At 38.3% G+C, this 16,632-nt stretch overlaps 3 protein-coding genes across 3 annotated transcripts; all 3 read left to right on the forward strand.

The window, feature by feature from the left end:
• The first annotated feature begins 4,107 nt into the window (after positions 1-4,107).
• On the forward strand, positions 4,108-6,770 carry slc18a3a (solute carrier family 18 member 3a). The gene has a single exon (XM_016276831.1). The coding sequence runs from the start codon at positions 4,688-4,690 to the stop codon at positions 6,230-6,232; it is 1,545 nt and encodes a 514-aa protein (XP_016132317.1). The 5' UTR covers positions 4,108-4,687; the 3' UTR covers positions 6,233-6,770.
• Positions 6,771-7,439: 669 nt separating this feature from the next.
• Positions 7,440-13,815, forward strand: chata (choline O-acetyltransferase a). The gene is made up of 15 exons (XM_016276829.1): positions 7,440-7,705; positions 7,996-8,107; positions 8,524-8,715; positions 8,831-8,949; positions 9,942-9,995; positions 10,087-10,267; positions 10,413-10,590; positions 10,770-10,939; positions 11,034-11,134; positions 11,419-11,547; positions 12,255-12,377; positions 12,462-12,600; positions 12,733-12,795; positions 12,936-13,073; positions 13,212-13,815. Exons 2-15 carry the CDS (start codon positions 8,060-8,062, stop codon positions 13,488-13,490), a joined length of 1,914 nt encoding a protein of 637 aa, XP_016132315.1. The 5' UTR covers positions 7,440-7,705; positions 7,996-8,059; the 3' UTR covers positions 13,491-13,815.
• A 1,920-nt stretch (positions 13,816-15,735) lies between these two features.
• cunh10orf53 (chromosome unknown C10orf53 homolog) lies at positions 15,736-16,263 on the forward strand. Its single transcript, XM_016276834.1, has 3 exons — positions 15,736-15,829; positions 15,952-16,071; positions 16,165-16,263. Exons 1-3 carry the CDS (start codon positions 15,736-15,738, stop codon positions 16,227-16,229), a joined length of 279 nt encoding a protein of 92 aa, XP_016132320.1. The 3' UTR covers positions 16,230-16,263.
• Positions 16,264-16,632: the final 369 nt, after the last annotated feature.

Genomic DNA, 16,632 nt, shown 5'->3' on the forward strand with positions numbered 1-16,632 from the left:
GTGTGTGTGTGTGTGTGTGTGTGTGTGTGTGTGTGTGTGTGTGTGTGTGTGTGTGTGTGTGTGTGTGTGTGTAAATGCCTCTTCATTTTAAAACACCACCGCACGCCATATGTTAATATTACACAGCTGGCTGAGCATGTACGCCCTACTAGGGCCATCTTGTGGTAGGAGTTAATACAGCATCATTTAATTAATTGCTTATTTGTATGCCTAAACCTTAATTTAGGATTAATTTTTGACAGGAATGAAAACGAGGCTGTTAGGGATAAAATTATAATTCCTTACATTTATATAGCGCTTTTCTGGGCACTCAAAGCGCTTTTACATGGAAGGGGGAATCTCCTCAACCACCACCAGTGTGCAGCATCTACCTGGATGATGCGACGGCAGCCATATAGCGCCAGAACGCCCACCACACACCAGTTTATTGCTGGAGAGGAGACAGAGTGATAAAGCCAATCAGCAGATACGGGGATGGTTAGGAGGCCATGATGGTCAGAGGCCGATGGGCGAATTTGGCCAGGATGCTGGGGTTACACCCCTATACTTTTTCGAAGGACATCCTGGGATTTTTTATGACAACAGAGAGTCAGGACCTCGGTTTAGCGTCTCATCCGAAAGACGGTGCTTTTTGTCAGTACAGTTTCCCCATCACTACACTGGACCCACACAGTTAGGACCCACACAGACCACAGGGTGAGCACCCCCTGCTGGCCTCACTAACACCTCTTTTAACAGCAACCTAGTTTTCCAAGGAGGTCTCCCATCCAGGTACTGACCAGGCTCAACCCTGCTTAGCTTCAGTGGGCAACCAGTCTTGGGCTGCAGGGTAATATAAAATTATAGTGCATTCAATTGTTTGCACTGTTGTTTAACAGCATATTCAGCTCTCTTTAAAAAATTAAAAATAAAAACTTTCAGTAGATAAAAACTCAATAAAACAATAATTTTTAAATGCTTAATTTTTAACTAGACGTGAATTTAATGAAAAGCCAAATAATTAATTAAATCATAAAAATTTTAAATTAAAATACGTTTATTTTATATAGCGCCTTTCTGCAAACTCAAGTTCGCGTTACAATATTAAAATGGGTAAACAAGACAGCAGACAAAAAATAAATAAAAATACAGATAAACATGAAATCCATGGCATGAATCAGATCATGCAGTCAGAGATCAGAGAAACAAGAAAGGAAAAGATATGTTTTAAGGTGGGTTTTGAAATTCTGTAATGAAGAAAGATCCCAAATGTGTTAGGGAATAGAATTCCAGAGTGTGGGGGCAGAGATACAAAACGCTCGTCCACCAAATGATGCTAACCTGTGGCGTGGAATTAACAGTAGACCAGTATCTGAAGAGCGTAGTGTGTGAACTGGGGAGTAAGTATGAATGAGATCAGAAATATACTGTATGGGGGGACCATGAAGTGCTTTGAAGGTGATTAAGAGAATCTTGTGTTGAATACGAAAATGAACGGGCAGCCAATGAAGTCTGTGTATGGGAGTAATGTGAGAAGATTTCTTTGAAAAAGTGAGAACACTAGCTGCAGAGTTCTGGATATACTGGAGCTTATTTAATGTTGTGTTTGGTAGACCATAGAAAAGAGAATTACAGTAGTCGAGTCGAGAAGTAATGAAGGCATGAACTCGATGAGTTTCAGCATCATTGATATTTAAGAAGGGACGTAAGCGAGCGATATTACGGAGATGAAAGAAGGCAGATTTAGTGAGTGAAGAAATAAATGTGAGGTAGGAAGGAAAGAGAGGAGTCAAAGATTATACCCAGGTTTTTAACGGTGGTGGAAGGTCGAACCAAGATCCCAGCAATGTTAACATTGTCAGCACAGAATGGAGCAACATTGTTTGTTGAACCCACAAGTAGTAGATCTGTTTTATCAGTGTAGAGTTTGAGAAAGTCTCTGGTCATCCAAGCATTTATATCATTAATACAAGCTGATATGGAGTTGGTGGGAAAGGGAGAGTTGTGTTGAGAACTGCTATAGAGCTGGGTGTCGTCTGCATAGCAGTGGAAGTTGAAGTCGTGATGACGGATAATGTTACCTAAAGGATATGTATATGAAAATATATTAAGTAAATATATGAAAAATAAGTTCCTGAATCCCTACATAACATGTAAATAACAAATAACATGACTGTGTACATTTTAATGTGTTTGAAAGATGAAAGCCTTCCAAAAGGAAGGCTAGGGGGCAGTTGTGGCCTAATGGTTAGGGAGTCAAGAGTTGTAATCCGAAGGTTGCGGGCTCTCTTCCACTCTCAATACCCACAACTGAGGTGCTCTTGAGCAAGGTATGCACCTTATCCCCAATTGCTCCCTCAGGCACTGCAGCAAAAATGGCACGGTGTGCGTGTTCACTACTTACTGCTGTCTGTGTGTGTGTGTGTGTGTGTGTGTGTGTGTGTGTGTGTGTGTGTGAACTTGGATGGGTTAAATGCATGGGTTACCATACTTGGCCTACATGTCATTTAACGTTCAAAGACGTGTTTAAATAACCTATTGAGCGCTAATTCAAATACAAATTAATGTGTTCATCAGTAGCTGATGCAATGCTGAAATGCACTAAATTGATATGATTTTTGTAAATCCAGACTTTGAATGCTGTGTAGCCTCTCAATTTTCTGTGTAATTATAGCCACTTGACTAGTGACTTGTATTTGAGTGAATGTTTTGTGTACATTCACACAAAGACCGCTCACTAGTCAAGTGGCTATAATTACACAGAAAATTGAGAGGCCACAAAACTGGAAGACTTTCTGAATAAGTGGTATGCTATTTTAGACAGGAAAATTTAAAAGATGAAAATAAAAAATTAGGGTGAATCAATACATTTTGAATCATTTAATAGTATTGTGTGAATAATATGTAATCAAGTAATCAATAAAAAAGTAAATGTAGTCTGATTACAAGTATTTTAAAATGTAACAATCTAATTACAAGTACTTGATTTTTGGGAATTTGATTATTCTTTAACAAGAACACTAACAAGAAGCAACAACAGCTCTAACAGGCTTTTTCCCGATTTCAGTAGGTTTTTAAGTTAAATTTGTATCACAAGCCATCAACCAACAACATTGTTTCTGTGATAAACTGGAAGACAGCATGTCCAGATTCACCATTTAACATAGGTTTGACCCGCTGCAGTATATCAAACAAACCACAAGATGTCACTAACCCCCAATTATTGTTCTTCAGCGGACAGGAAACGCAAAATCGAGTTCGCTGGCGGGTTTGCACAGCAGATGGCGTTACACTATCACTAAAACCACTGATCATTTAGCCTACTACGTTAACAAGAGCAAACGATACATCCTGGCTGTCAGTCAACAGCAAGGAAAAACCTTTTCCTGTCACTGCTACCTTGAAAGCTTCTGGACAAATCTTCACAGTTTACAGCTGATCAATCTTTGCTTTAAAGGACGAGGAGCTGTCCAACCAGCTGTGGTGCTGAAATTCAATAAACTGTTTTTTACACAAAACATAAAATGTATCAAATGGAAAAGTGCTGCTATTTTGTCAATAAAATGCCTTTTCTCTTATACATTTTATAGATGTAAAGACGCATATTAGAAATGCTCGTTTTGATTTTCTACACTATAGTCCCTCATCATAAAAAAAAAACTTTGATCAAGCCAATTAAACCCATTTTAAACTTGCATGATATAACTACACAGCAATTATTCCATTTTAGCTCAATTACGCAGTATGTGTAGGGGATAGATTACACATCGTGTGCCTAATTTTCCTTTTCGATTTTTTCTTTCTCCCTTTCCGTCGAACTGGAACCTAAAAACATATTTTGAAATGTAAGCAATAACCGTCGGAGAATAATACAACCTGTCTGGTTTATTAATATACAACTTTCGAGAGTATGTTTATTAAAACAAATGAAAGCGTTTGGCTTCTTTTTCAAAAACCAATAACGGTGACCAATAACTTCTCAGTGACAAAGTGAGTTAGTGAGTTCTTACAGAACTACTAAAATAGCACTAGAAGGCGTCTTCCTCGCATTCAGCATATCTGCCGAGCTCGGTGACTTAAGGTTTGTGGTCCTAAGCAGTTACAGAAGCTCGCTCAATATTTGGAAGTTATAAAGCACAGCACAGCCTGGCGTTACTGGGTAGGGGCTTGACGTGTTAAATAAGCATAAAAGACCCAGCTGGTTGGGGAACCACTTGAGGGGGTAGCAAACAGTGCGTCACATCCTTGGAAAATAAGAGGAGCGATTCCAATGGAATCAACATGTAAGCGCATCTGCATTGGGTGGCATCAATAAGAAGACAGCTGAGGAGAAATGATGACATCGCGCTACAGGTGAATTCATCTATTCATGCGCATTCGCGCTGCGTGCGCCCTGCTACAATGACAGCGTGAAGAAGGGAAAAACAAGAAGGCGAATGTTTTGACCTGACTGTGAGTTTTTGACTCGGCGTCCTCACCCGAATACGATGAAACAACACTGCCTGACAGCAGTCGCGAGAGAGGAAATGCACGTGCAACGAAGGACTGCAAGGTAAAGCAGGAAAAGTTGGTCCTCGCGCCGAGGCTTCACTATTCAGGGAGTGCTGGACAACCCAATGTGCGCAGACTTTCTGTGGGAGAAAAGCAGCTAACTAGAAGACTAGAAGAGAGTTAGAGTCTTTTGCTTGAACCGACCAAAGTGTGGATCATGGCTACGGAGGAATCGGGTGGCTTGGCGCAAACCGCCGCCGTTAAATTATCAGAGATGGGGGAAAGAACTAAACAGTTAGGAACTGCGATCCAGGACCCCGAGCGACAAAGAAGGATTATTCTAGTCATTGTTTGTGTGGCACTTCTTCTAGACAATATGCTTTACATGGTCATCGTGCCAATTGTGCCCGATTATTTAGCGCGCTTAGAGAGCGAATCAGAGCAGGCGCATCATGTAACGGGTAATTCTTCAACCAACAGCACGCAAAACGAAAACTTTGACGTGCAGATCGGCGTGCTTTTCGCCTCAAAAGCCATTTTGCAGCTCATTGTCAATCCTTTTACCGGAACTTTCATAGACCGAGTCGGCTATGACATCCCACTTTTAATTGGACTCAGTATCATGTTCGTCTCGACGTGCATTTTTGCCTTCGCCGATAACTACGCGACTCTGTTCGTGGCGCGCAGTCTGCAAGGGCTCGGCTCGGCGTTCGCAGACACTTCTGGGATTGCCATGATCGCAGACAAGTTCACGGAGGAGGCAGAGAGAAGCCGCGCGCTGGGCATTGCCCTCGCGTTCATCTCGTTCGGAAGCCTGGCGGCGCCCCCGTTCGGAGGGGTACTGTACGAGTTCGTGGGCAAACGCGTGCCGTTCTTTGTGCTCGCCTGTATATGTTTGGCAGATGGTATACTATGCATGACTGTCCTCAAACCCTTTTCCAGTAGGAATAGAGAGAATATGCCGGTTGGCACCCCAATTTACAAACTAATGATTGATCCCTACATAGCAGTTGTGGCAGGAGCTTTGACCACATGTAACATCCCCCTTGCCTTCCTGGAGCCCACCATCGCCAACTGGATGGAGGAGACCATGGATTCATCCCAGTGGGAGATTGGGCTCACCTGGCTCCCGGCCTTTTTCCCTCACATATTAGGTGTTTACATTACTGTCAAGCTGGCAGCACAGTATCCACACTTGCAGTGGTTTTATGGGGCGCTTGGCATGGTCATCATTGGTGCCAGCTCTTGCATTGTGCCGGCTTGCAAAAACTTTGAGCAGCTGATAATCCCCCTGTGTGGCATTTGTTTCGGCATTGCACTGGTAGACACAGCTTTATTACCCACGCTCGCTTTTCTCGTAGACGTCCGTCACGTGTCTGTGTACGGTAGTGTGTACGCTATTGCCGACATCTCCTACTGTGTTGCCTACGCTCTGGGTCCCATCGTGGCCGGTAATATAGTGCACAATCTCGGATTTGTGCAGCTCAATCTGGGCATGGGTCTGGCGAACGTACTTTACGCACCTGCCCTGCTTCTCCTGCGCAACGTGTGCTTAATGAAACCATCTCACTCTGAGAGAAACATGTTACTGGAGGAGGGAGCCACGGGTCTGTACGACACCATCAGAATGGAGGAACGCCAAAGAAAGAAGCACGGCTACAGTTCATCCGGTAACTGCGTGCCCATCGACGAGAACGGGACATTTGCTGGACAATCAAAGTCATTCTCTGAAGAAGAGACGTCTGAGCCAGAATACATATAATCTCAGTCGTCCGTCCTAGTTCATCTGTTAAAATCCTGTTAAAACCTCTGCTGAATATATATGTTTTTCTTTCACTCATTTTACATGTTACTCATTGTCCCGAGGAAAACTGTTGGTGAACGGCATACAATATTACAATGATTTAATCTATTTACTGAAATGATGAGCTCAATATTTTTTCTCCAATAGAAAAAGAAAAAAAATTATTTCACTGTATAGTATTCCGCTGTATTCAATTGTATTCAGGGATATAAATATGGTGCAAACCTATTAAATATGAAGATGCGTGTGTACGTATTAAATGGGCCTTCGTTGAAGTTATTCCGCCGATTTTGTGCTGTTACAAATAATATGCAAAATGTCACCTGACACCTTCAAAGAAAAAATGATGGAACTGGTGTGAATCCTGCCTTTTCAGTGTCTGTTTCAAGTATTAAATGTTTAGGGTGTATTTCTGGAATGCATTACTGTATATTATGGAATATAATGGTGTACATATGTGCATATCAAATGTACATAATTAAAAGACAATATGTGAAACGCCATGTTGTGCCCTGTTTCTGTGACTTACACAACATGCATCTACACGCTTTAAACAGATACATTCATACATATAAACATTGCATTTTTTTACTTTCGTTTTGAATGTCATTTTTCTTAAAAAAAAAAAGGCAATGAGTAATTATTGATATTTATAAAATAGAAATGAATGTTCAACGTAATACAATACCGCGGTATGCAAAACTTGTGCGTTTATTTAGTTTTAGTGCATCAAAGTCAAAAAGCGAAAAATAAACTTTATGAAATTATTCATAAAAAGAAATAACACGCATAAACAGGACACTGTTACAAATATAATTAGGCTACTACATGTAAATGTATAAATATGTATAAAACACACGGGGGGATGAAACTCTTGTGCAACAGGGTCCTCTGTGGTGGGGAGCAAATATATAGCATATATAAAAAAATGTAACTTTTCTTTCCACTCCAAAAAAAGATTCATAAATATAAAGCGATTCACCAGACGTATCTGGGGGAAAATGTACTCGAGGCTTTTCGTAAATCGAAGCTGTTTATTTAAAAGAAGAAAAACAATTGCTTATGGTGCAAGAGGGTCTAAATAAACCTCTCCACATTTCGTTCTAATTAAATTGGAAGGGTGCTCATAAATTTCGTTCAAGGACTCGACTTAAAGTATGAGGTGGGCTGGCAGATGCGGCATCGAGCGAATGGAGTTTAGGGGGTGGAGTCTGAGAAAGGTACCGCTTCTTCAGCATCCTTCAGCATCTTTCCTAAGGAGCATCCTAAGAAGCTCCTGACTTGCAATGAATGGGACGCAAGTATGCCGCCTGAAACAAGTTACCGCACAACATTAACAGCACTTTCCTCTTAATAAAAACACGACGGGACTATGAATCTGGATAAATCCTTGGAGACATCGGAGGATTCAGCAAAGAGTATGCCATTTTGGTGAGTATTTCTTAAGTTGACATTTAATTATTATTAATACAATATGCTTACAGCCTTACTCTTAAATAAGGACTAACTAAAAAGCTATAATAGACTTTCTACTTCATTTAAATTCAAGAGAAAAAAAATCTGGATTAGATGTCTTTAATAATAAAGACAGGTTGGTCATAGCTTTGTCTAACTGATGTGGCTGATGAAAAGAAAATCCAAACTGCAGTTTTTTATGCCTTAATTTTTTTAAAGTTTTATGTTGAAAACTATTTGCAATGCAAGCTTTCTCTCTGTTCCAGAGGAAACTGGGAAAATGATCTGTTGATTTTCATCTTTCTTGACTGAACCTCTACCACTTTGAGGATGCCGGTTTTGAAAAGGGAACAAGCAAGAGACGTGGGAGATCCAAGTGTAAGCAAAATACTATTATATATTTGTTTATAAAATGTAGGAATTATGTGGCTTAACTAAATAATGTTACATTTAAAACATTATCTTCTAACAATGATTACAAACAACATTGTTAACTACAGTACTGCAATCAAAACATACATGATCTAGGTTTATGCCATTATAACAGAGATGATCTTCATCCAGCCAGGTCAAACACAGGGCAAGATTATTTAAATATAATACTTGTCTGGGATCATTTGGAGCATGAAAGATTAGCATTTACTAAAACTCTATAATTAGACAAGAGACTCATTAACTTAAGAACAAATACCATAAGATCAAGGAAACAAATGCTACTTAAGTAGAAGCTGTCCTTGACACTGAAATATAAGTTAATAAATCCCACTAAAGCTCTGGTCATGATCTCGATTTAGGGCCTCCCGAAGCTCCCAGTGCCACCCTTGCAGCAAACATTGGACATGTACCTGAAGTGCATGAGTCACCTAATACCAGAGGAGCAGTTCAAAAAGACAAAGCCAATTGTAGAGAAATTTGGAGCACCTGGTGGGATGGGAGAATTTCTTCAGAAAAAGCTACTGGAGAGAAGCGAACATAAGGCCAATTGGGTAAGGACTGCATTAATTGTTAAGACTTTTCTGTAAGCAACTTTGCTTTTAATGTGCAGATACATTGTCTGTTAAATATGTTTTAAAAGTTGTCTCTTTTTGAACACTGTCCAAGGTGTATGACTACTGGCTTGAAGACATGTATTTGAGCAACAGATTAGCTCTACCTGTCAACTCCAGTCCTGTGATGGTCTTTCCCAAGCAGAACTTCAGGAGTCAAAGTGACACCCTCAGGTACGGGACTCTGGGGATACAGCAGGGACAATTTTTACTCCTATAAACTGAGATGACTGATACCGCTGCATGTCTTCATTGATATAAACTTGTTTAAATGGAAATGCAGATGTCTACATAACTTAAGGATACCATATACACATTAGGATTGTGCAAACTGTCAGCTATGTACACTGCATGATTTCATCTAACAACTGTGCAGCTCCATATGGAAACGTAATTGAAGAGGCACATTAATTAAAACTTGATTTAATCTACAGATTAGTACACATGTACACAAAGTCTCCCTCCCATCATAAATTGATGCTTATGATTTCAGTCCTAAAATGTAAACAATACATCCTACGATGGACATTTCTGTTTTAGGCTTATTATAGAATAGGTTATGTTTCTCAAAAAGATTTAAAATTTTGTATTAAAGGATGTAATAATGTTAAGTATCAGTCTTGGATTAGCCTCTTTTGGTGAATTTAAAATGAAACCAATTACTTTGTTAACAGACCTCATTTGATTAATGCTATTCTAAAAACTAATTAAAACAACGGAATTGTATTGCTTACTGTGAATGAGCTTTCTTTAATTAAAATGAACGCTACAAAAGATTTCTGTTTTTTGTACTTTGTATTTGACATACTGTAGAATCCTGAAAAAAATGTTTCACAGTTTCCACAAAAATATTAAGCAGCACACCTGTTTTCAACACTGATGATAATAATAATAAATGTTTCTTGAGTGCCAAATCAGCATATTAGAATGATTTGAGGGATTGTGTGACACTGAAGACTGGAGTAATAATGCTGAAAATCCAGCTTTGCAATTTAACAACCATTAAATTACAAATTACAACCGTTTTTTAATTGTGATATTTCACAATATTACTGTTTTTATTATATTTCTGATCAAATAAATACAGCCTTGGTAAGCATAAAAGACTTGTTTCAAAAACAGAAAAAAAATGTATATACTAATATGCATATTGTTTTCCTCTACAGATTTGCTGCCCATCTCATTTCTGGTGTATTAGAGTATAAATCTCTTATAGATGGGTAGGTTATACTCCTTGTTTTCAACAAAACAAGCTTCATTCATAATTAATTGCATAGTTTTCTAAACATGGCTGTATGCTGCTCGTTGCAGACGTGCCCTCCCTGTAGACTATGCTCGTGGGCAGCTGGCTGGGACGCCCCTGTGTATGGATCAGTACAACAAGGTCTTCACCTCCTACCGTCTGCCAGGGCCCAAAATTGACACTTTAGTGGCTCAGAAGAGCACAGTTATGCCCGAGCCAGAACATATAATAGTGGCTTGTAAGAATCAGGTAGGTATTACTTCATCTAGTAGTGAACTATATCTGATGTTCTTATTTTGTTTAGCTTGTTCTTAATATTTATTTTCAAATTAGTCTCAAAAAGTCACAATCAAACATTGAAGACAAAGACTTAATGTGTTTTCTGCCATACCAGTTTTTTGTTCTCGACGTGGTGATAAACTTTCGTCGGTTGAATGAAAAAGACCTTTACACTCAACTGGAGCGAATCAGAAAGATGGCAGACATTGAAGAGGAGCGTCTGCCTCCGATCGGTCTGCTCACATCAGATGGCAGAACACAGTGGGCTGAAGCTCGCAGCGTGCTGATCAAAGGTTAGACTTCATTTATCCTCAACTATACAAGCTGTATCTGCTACTAGACCTGCAATTTGACATCAAAATATTAAGAAACAAAACAACTTGACTATAAATTCCCCTGATGACACAAAAAGTTCTGCACAGGTTAATGGAATTCACACACATAAAATGTAATACTTCTCAATCGGGTGCAGATTCTACCAACAGGGACTCTCTGGACATGATTGAGCGCTGTCTGTGTCTGGTGTGTTTGGACGAGCCGTCTGGCACTGAACTGACTGATACCAACCGAGCTTTACTGATGCTCCACGGAGGGGGGACGGACAAAAATGGGGGCAATCGCTGGTATGACAAGCCCATGCAGGTAGAAAAACAAACAAACAAGCATGGATTCAAATTGCATTGATCATATGACCAGGAAGATGAATTCTAAAATTAAACTACTGTAATGATTTCAGTTTGTAATAGGTGCAGATGGATGCTGTGGTGTTGTATGTGAACACTCACCTTTTGAAGGAATAGTGCTTGTGCAATGTTCAGAATATCTACTGAGATACATGTAAGCCAAATTATTATATCATTCATAGAAATTAATTTCAAAACAACTCTTGATTACCCAGAATGCACTGTTGGTCTGGCAAATTCAAAGAATACATTCACTTCTGAAAGAATCTGTAATATCTTTCTGCATGCTTATTCTTACTAGCACATCACAATTACATTTATGTATTTGCCAAAGAGGCTGAAATGGAAAACTCTAATGAGACGACTTGAGATATATGCCCACAGCCTGAGAATAACAACTAAGCTAGTGAAGACGCAATGAGATTGTTTCTCTCACAGGAGAGGAAGCCCTTCTAAGCTTGTGAGGGCAGCCAGCATGAGTGAGCTTCCTGCCCCCAGACGACTGCGCTGGAAATGCTCGCCAGATATCCAAGCGTTCCTCACGGCCTCAGCAGACAAATTACAGAGGTATGTCAACATTCAGGTGATACAACAGGGTAGTAAGGTCTATAAAGTCTAACAGATTCCATTCTGATAGCATGCCATTTATTACACTAAACCCTGCTCATCCTATTAATGCATAGCTTAGAAGCCATCAAAGTTAATTATTCAATTATTCATATAAATAAATACAATTTGAACAAATAAATAGTGTAAAATACAATAAATGTTTTAGTATCTTTTGGTTTCTTACATGCACTACTGTTAAAAGGTTTGGGGTCAACAAGATGTTTATTTTGAAAAATATGAATTTGACAATTTCAATCCTGAAATTTTCAAAAAGTGACAGACAAGAATAAAAGTGAAAGACATTTATAAATGTTATACAGAAGATTTCTTTTGCAAATGCTGTAAATCAAAGAATCCTGAAATGCATCCCAGTTTCCAACTCTTTTCATTGATAATAATAGGAAACAGCAAATTAGCATATTAGAATGATTTCTAATGGATCATGTGACACTGATGACTGAAGTAATGATACTGAAAATTCAGCTTTGTCATCAAAGGAATAAATTACATTTTAAAATCTATCAGAATAGAAAGCAATATTACGGTTTTTACTGTATTTTTGATTAAATAAATGCAGCCCCAGTGAGCATAAGAGAATTTCAAAAACATTTAAAAAATAGTACTGACCCCACGCTCTTTAGTGTATTAAATGTTAATTCCCACAGACTTGTGAAAAATCTGGACATGAATGTCAACAAATTCACTGGTTATGGCAAAGAGTTCATCAAGAAACAGAAAATGAGCCCTGATGCTTATATTCAAGTTGCCCTCCAGTTTACATTTTACAGGTCAGTCTTCTCTTTAATTTAAGATGTATTAGTACTACAGAGTGAAGACTTATGTCTGAAACTCTTTTTTGCTTTTGCACTCAGATGTCATGGACGTCTAGTGCCCACCTATGAAAGTGCATCAGTACGCCGCTTTCAAGAAGGACGAGTTGACAACATTCGCTCCTCCACACCTGAGGCCTTAGCATTTGTGAAAGCTATGGCAAATAGCTCCAAAATCACTGTATGTAGTTTAGTTTTCATTATATTCTATTCAAACTGCCCTGCATTTTGCAATGTCAGCTCATCTGTAGTCAATGCTGTGCGTATTGTCAAAACAGGAGTAGCTTAGTAATAACCTGTCTTTTTTATTTAGGATGCTGAGAAAATGGAGTTGCTTTGGACTGCCATTAAAGCCCAAACCAATTACACAATTCTAGTAAGTGAAACGGACAACAGAATTTGAACTACAGTACAATTATCTGTCAGTACAGTTATGTTTGACTGTGATTATCAAACTGTGATTGTCATACTGTCCACTCTACAATAAAATATTGCTTGTCCACTCTTTGGAAACAGGCAATCACTGGGATGGCAATAGACAATCACTTGCTGGGACTGCGAGAGATTGCCAAGGAGCTGAAACTAGAAAAGCCAGAGCTGTTTTCTGATACAACCTATGCCACCAGCATCCACTTCATTCTCTCTACAAGCCAGGTTCTGAAATCATGAGATAGACCTAAATGGATTTGTGATTCATAGTGTGCATACATCTTTATTTTAATATAATATGTAGAAAAAATGTTAGAACTTGATCACCAATCTGTTTGTTCAAATACGCTTGTGTTTGCATAGGTTCCTACCACTGAAGAGATGTTCTGCTGCTATGGTCCTGTTGTCCCTAATGGCTACGGAGCCTGCTACAATCCTCAGACGGACCACATCATCTTCTGCGTGTCAAGCTTCCGTGAGAGTGCCGAGACCAGTTCAGATTTGTTTGTGAAGACTCTTGAGGGGTGCCTAAAGGAAATGCAAGATCTGTGCATAAAAGGCAACACTGAAGCTAAACCAACTGACTCCACAGAAAAGATGGACGGAAATACCAAGGTAATGAAGAATGGAAGCAAGTCATAGCAAGAAGCTACAGCATTTGAATCGTATGGAAGATACAGAAACCACTGTGACTGTACAAAGATGGACATTTTGGGAGAAAATAGGAGTCTCAAAAACAAGGCCCATTTGATTACCAACAGCAGTGATATAGATATTCTATGGAGCTGTAGTCGCTTGACAAAAGTAGATCTATTTAGTTATTTTGCATTATTTGGCCCATTATTTACCCAGCTTTTCAGTCTGTCTAAGAGTATATTAATAGTTGACACTGTCAAAGGCAGCATTAAAAGGATAGTTCACAGCACGCAAAAATACAAATTCAGTAATCATTTACTTACCATCATGCCGTTCCAAATCTGTATGACTCACTTTCATCTGTGGAACACAAAAGAAGATATTTTTAAGAATGTTTCGACAGTTTTTTCAACAACATTGAAAAAGTATTATGAGGGCATGTCGCTGGAAACTAAATAGGCCTAAAAAATGACACTCTCAATTATGCTGCCTTTGAAAAGAATTATTAGCATGCATTATTAAAAAATTAGCATGCATATGTAAATTATAATATGATAACCTATAGCAGTTTACAATCTACACCAGTTTTTTTATGGTCATGTCAGAGTTACCAAAACTTATGGTTATAGATACCTGTCAAAATACAGTACTCTGAATGACAACCCTGTGGAACTGGACCAGAAGCTGCTATTTAACTTTGTCTTTGTGAGTCTCATCTTTTGCATTTTAAAGTTTATTTAATGTATTTTTAAAAACAGTATCTGTATATATAGCAAAGTCTATTTTAAGTCTGCAGTATACAAACAAAATGTCAGGACCAGGCATTATAATTTATACTCTATGGTATTATAGCTTTAAAGTGTGCCGTGTTTTATGTGTTCTCTAAATTGAATTCTCACTAGGTCATATTCTGAAATGCACAGTCTAAGGTCCTAAAAACAAGACAGTGTGCATAAATGTTTAAAGAATATGAGCCATTGTTATGTGTTTCCATTCTGTGGGGTTGTCTTAATTTCCAATGCAATAATAGTAACAGGAATTTTCGATTTCTAATGCAATAGCAGAAACCTATGAAGCCAGTAAGAATGGTTTAATAACAGTGGCAAATTGATAAGCTTTTTTAAAAGTACAATCATTGTTGTGTATGTGAAAATGTGCTTATATTACGTCTGAAAATGACATTGACACGTGTTGCACACTAGGTCTATACAGTATATCTAAACAAAAATGAACAATACTTGATGTCTGTCTAATGTACACAGATAAAGACTGAGTGAGAATATGTTTTTATATTGTGATCACTGTAAACACTGTGTTTTCTAAATGTGTCTAATTTGTATATCCTACATGTTGATCCAGTCATGATCGTAATTGTGAAGTAGATAAAAAAAACCGAAAAATAGTGACGCCTTGAGAAATTAATTTTAGCACTTTATAACTAGATCAAATATGTACTGTAGCTTAGCTGAAATAGACTAATAAAGCACTCAATCATGTTACACATACTAGAGTATATATAAAAAGAGAAAAAATACGTATACTATATATAGAGAGAAATTATAGCCTTAGCCCAATTTTTAGTAATAGAATATGTTTGTTTTAGTAATAGAATATGTTTGTTGATTATCATGACATCATGTTAAGCATGAATACTTGAGAATGGGCAAAACAGAAAATACATGTAAAAATGAGGATGTAACAGAATGTATGTCTAGTGGTGGAGTGCTTAAACTGTGATGTTATTTAACTCTGGGATATTTATTTTTTCAAAAAGAGTTTTCAAAAGATAAATGGTCTCTTTATCAATATCACTGTATCCTAATGATGCCATAAAAAGTACTAATCAAAACCAATGATGTGTTCACTGAGTATTTACTACCACCAGCTATGAAATATCTGTATTCTGGCACAGGACGTTTTGTTTGCTCCAAAAATAAACATAAAAATAACTTTTTACAAAGAAGGGGCACCAGATTATTTTTTTTGCACTGGAACATCATTCCAATAACAATTATAAGATTTCCGATGGAAACTAAATTGGACTTATATCTATTATAAGTTACACTTTTGAGAAAGGTATAGCATTTATAATATTGCTAAATAAAAATGGATTTTTCTGACTTTCTGTGACCTGTTTGCATGTTTTAGGTTACTATGGTCACTGGTTACTATGGAGAGAAGAATACACAAACGCAGTTTTGACAACAGCCTCGCCTTGGGGTGGATTATATAACGTTATAGATTTATAAATATGCCTACTAATTCAGTAGTAACAGTCAAATATGGTCCATATGAGTCGTGTGGTATTGTCGAGCACAGAACATTTCGCCTGGACGGTTTACAAGGTAATCCTAAAAAATGTGTCCTAAAGTTTCAGTCATTTTGTTACATTTTTAGCCATTATCCGTTTGTAGTAACAATACAGGAAGCACAATTGTAATTGGGTGAAAATGACCCTCACTTCTAGCGGTCCTAAAAGATGACGGCCACCAGTGTGTCCTCCAGAAAACAGATGACTGGAATATAGTAGAGCTTATTGTGAATGGAGAGTGCGTCTACACGTGCAACATCACTGGCCTTGAGTTTGGTAATTTGCGTCAACATTTGAAAACCTCTGCTGTTTGGATGATAAGAGATGTGATGCTCGTGAAGTGCCTGTCAAACTTCTCTTTGCTCATAGGGGGTGATGGACGACTTGATCCGCGGTGCCAAGAGGCCCTTGACGCGGTGAGGGACGCGTACTGAACGCCATGTCTATGACCGTGTGCGCAAAGGAACACTAGCATACTACGTACAGAATACTACGCAGTATAACGCCTACTATTTTATTTGGGGTGGGAAAGTGACTAATGGAACAACAGTAGGCCTACACTATTCTTTAAATATAAGTGAACCAGGTGGAGTTATTCCATTATAAATGGTAAACAAACATAATTCGCTACACAAACTCACTTTTTTTGTTTATTTAATCACAATGCATGCTGAACTCAGGAGAGTCAAGCCAACATGGGGAAAAATGTTGAAAATGTTTCATTTTAATTTTGTGTAAAAGGTCTTAACATTTTTTCAGATAATGAGTCAAGAAAGCAGATACTGTAGGCCTATTACTTCCAGTTTATGGAAATGGAAGGTCAAGTAAAGTGCACTA

Source organism: Sinocyclocheilus grahami, unplaced genomic scaffold (genome assembly GCF_001515645.1).
Source record: "Sinocyclocheilus grahami isolate Dianchi unplaced genomic scaffold, SAMN03320097.WGS_v1.1 scaffold106.1, whole genome shotgun sequence".
NCBI lineage: Eukaryota > Metazoa > Chordata > Actinopteri > Cypriniformes > Cyprinidae > Sinocyclocheilus > Sinocyclocheilus grahami.